Source organism: Harmonia axyridis, chromosome 3, assembly GCF_914767665.1.
Source record: "Harmonia axyridis chromosome 3, icHarAxyr1.1, whole genome shotgun sequence".
In the NCBI taxonomy this organism is placed as follows: Eukaryota; Metazoa; Arthropoda; class Insecta; order Coleoptera; family Coccinellidae; genus Harmonia; species Harmonia axyridis.
This window is the reverse complement of record NC_059503.1, coordinates 4,173,974-4,177,634: the sequence shown is the minus strand read 5'-3', so window position 1 is coordinate 4,177,634 and position 3,661 is coordinate 4,173,974. Positions and strand designations below refer to the sequence as shown.

The following is a 3,661-nucleotide window of genomic DNA, read 5'->3' as shown; positions in this document are numbered from 1 at the left end:
ATAACGTTAAAACTAATTCAAGTCCACTTACTTACCTCGTCCCTTAGACCTGGCCTGGTCCCTTTCAATGTTTACAAGCTGAAATTCAGTATTATTCACGCCTTGACTGCGTCTATTCATTCAGGTAAAATTCGGACCCTTTCTGTGATTAGAAAGCCTGACAGAAAGGCCTCGAATCCAGTTTAATGGAATACAGGGAAAGTTATAATTACAGATTAGAAATTCGACTACAGTGTTCTGCTAAGGGATATTTTCAGTTTGTTTTAGATAACGTCAGGGTTGGCGTTAGAGGTGAAACGACCGTTTCAGGTACCTCTATTTGAGGGGCGGAAATTCGGCCCAGTTTACTGGCCACCTTTTAATATTTTATCCTTGATTCTTAAAAACGCGCTCCGTTGTGTTAGTCAACATTCCCTGCAATAAAAATCTCCAAACCGCCTTAACTAAGATTTAATAAATAACACATGGAAGCACTTGGTCTGATTTTATATATCAAAACATTCATCGTCCACAAGAATTCAATTTTTTTTATGTACGATTGCAAAATACTTCACCCAGCGAGGGAAATTGCCCCCCCTTGGGTACGCCCATGCTAAATCGTCGTTATTGATTGAACGAGATGATACGAGATGCACTGAACTTTAAAAAAAATTCCTCAATATTGGATGAAACTACAATTGAATTCCAAAGAATACAGAAACTTTTGTCGAATAGTTTTTTATTATTATTCTGATTCACTGAATTTTCACTCCTTTATGTAACGAAAGTTATATAAATAAAAACGGCATCTGAGAAGTTATTATCCAAAAAAATCAAGCTGGACTTTAAAATTACTGCTAAAATGAACCAAAGGGTTGAAGAGATAATAAACTACAAACTTCGTTGAGATTTAGTTGTTTCACTAATTTTATGTTTTTTTTTTATTTTCGTTTCGTCAATCGAAATAGAATTGTAAATAATATACAGCTTAAACAGAATTTTTAAGCCACTAAATGGATAGTTTTCAATCATTAAAAGTCAGTTTAATTTTAAGAAATTTATTAATAAAGAAAATAACCAAAATATATCGAATCCGAAAAATATAATTTTTTAATTAAAAAATAATAAAATTATATACAGTCATAAGAAAAAAAATAAATGAATATATACATAATAAATATAATTAAACAAGAAGATTCTATAGAAGGAATATTTACAAATAAATTAGCAAAAAATTAAGATAACAATAACAAATACTTATGTAAAAATTCAACGATAAAATGGCTTTACTTAGGAGGGGTATATTTGAATAATTCTGGGAAAAGCACATCCCAAGCCACACACTCCTTTAAATTTTCAGTCAACTGCCAGGTTGACGGTGCAGTTCCATTTTCAATGGCCTCATGTATTGGGTAGAGGTACATGTACTTCATTAATGGTGTGTACACTCTACCAGCAGGAGGTTGATTTGATAGATGCCAGATATTTTTGGCTAAATTTTGGGAGATTAGGTGATGGTTCACCGTTGGAGTTCTTCCACCTCTTTCAACGGACGGATCCACCAAATACACCTCCAACACTTTCCTTTCAGGTGTCATATTACTAATTCGAACTCCTAGCTGCTTTTCTCCTCCAGTAATTGATGAAAATCTCCTAACTGCCTCGCTGCTCCAATTTTCATTATCTACGGGAGCCACATTGGCCAATACACATCTGACTGCTAAGGCAGGAATTGCTCCAAACTGCTCGTGTAATCCATAGAGCTTATTAAAATGCAGTCTCTTTATAATTCCATGATCAATATAGAACACGATAAAATTGGTGGGCTCTCGGAGATCGACCCTCACCACCTTTGCTCTATGGAATCCATCTTGGTCCAATGCGGCGCAATACATGTTAACGTGGATTACATCTGGAGTCAATGCAAAAGAGTTTTTTTTCACCTGATAAAACTCTCGGAGCATATCCTGGAGTCGGCCTACTTCAGCGAACCTCATCCAAAATTTTGAGGGATCGTACACATTGGTGACAAAACCATGGTAAACATCCTTGTTATTCCAATCAACTTTATCGAAGAAGTTGGGAATAATATTATTGCAACCAACGGTCTTCTCGTGGCTTGCCATTGTCAGGAATTTCACTGTACACTTGTAGACGTTAAACGAAACTAAACGACTTCACAGTAGAAAGCACAATGTTCTCTCGAGAGGCAAACAACTAATAGTCTGCCTTAATGAGCTTGTCAGGTACCTTGACTTGAAATAAAACGACTTCATAGAAAGTTTGTTTGTTTTCTTCTTCTTCCTTATGTATCCGTTATTTTTGTGTATTACTCGAAATACATATTCTATATTAATAATTATTTTAATTTAAAATTTTTTAGTTATTTTTATTTCTTTCAGTGAATTTTTTGAAAATTTTATATTTTGTATAATCCCCTATTATAAGTTCAATTTTTTATTGTTCGAAAGTTTAAATAAATGAAGTGGACTATACGCTCTATTAGTGATGACGTCACTCACCGCCATTTTTGGTTCTCGTGTCAGTGTTCGGAATTCAAACAAACAAATTGTCATTCAAATTAGTACGTTGTCGTTGAAGAAATTGGCTTATTTTGATAAATAAGATTATTTAAGGAACAATTCTACTATTGATTGATAGACAGAAGTTCGAACTTGAAGTTCAACTAATAAACACGGCTTTTTACAAAATCTGGGGAATGATACAGGATTCAAACTCATTTGTATTAACCTCGTTCCTTCTGTCTATCAATTAATACTGAAATCGTTCCTCAAATACTCTTATTTATGAAAATAAGCCAATTCCTTCAAAGACACCGTACTAATTTGAATGACAATTTATTTGTTTAGATTCTAAATACTGACAGGAGAACCAAAAATGGCGGTGCGTGACGTCACACTAATAGAGCGTGTTTCAAGTATTTTTTTTAATGAAATTGAGAAAAAAAATTGAAAGCATAAGAATGTAACATTTTGAAATTGAGAATATGTATTGCTCCAACACTACAATTCTTTTTTCTGCAGAACTATTAATTTTTCTAAGTAGGAGGCAATCGGCAAACCAAAGTTTAATGCTCTTGGCAATTTTCTGATTCTGCATGGCGGTGGAACCTTTTCAAATTTCAGTTAGACATCTAACACATAATTAGGGTGAAAAACATCTCAATTGAAACGTTGTGTGACTTTGTTATATCAAAAGCAATTATTCAGAATATTTGGGTATTTCTTGATGTTATCAGTGAGATTTATTCGACTTTTACTTAATGAATGACTCGATTGCCATTTTATAATTTTCCTAACGATCTTGTAAATATTGAGTTCCTATCCATTACTCATTTCTCTCAAATTGTCTAATCTAATCCATCAAATTACCAAATTACCGTCTACAGAGAATCGTAGGAGGCTGTGCAATTTCAACTTAATAACCTTAAAACTTTTCTCCGCTTACTTTTTGATTTACTGAATTCTCTATAATTGTATGTTCGAACCCATTGTTTCTATAGTTTATATTTCCGTTTCGGTGAAAGTTCTAGGAATCATTGATCGAAATTTGATTCGTTGGTAATTTTTTTTTCTTTTTCAGAACTTAATGTTTGCAATCTTTATTTTTTCTGGAATGGTTGATGAAGTCGATAGATATTCCCATAACAAGTCTTACTTTA

The 3,661-nt window shown here is 33.3% G+C and overlaps 1 protein-coding gene across 1 annotated transcript; it reads right to left on the bottom strand.

Annotated features, from left to right (window-relative positions):
* Positions 1–1,154: 1,154 nt before the first annotated feature.
* Positions 1,155–2,201, bottom strand: LOC123675888 (tudor domain-containing protein 6-like). Its single transcript, XM_045611444.1, has one exon. It carries the CDS (start codon positions 2,103–2,105, stop codon positions 1,266–1,268), a length of 840 nt encoding a protein of 279 aa, XP_045467400.1. The 5' UTR covers positions 2,106–2,201; the 3' UTR covers positions 1,155–1,265.
* Between the last annotated feature and the right edge of the window lie 1,460 nt (positions 2,202–3,661).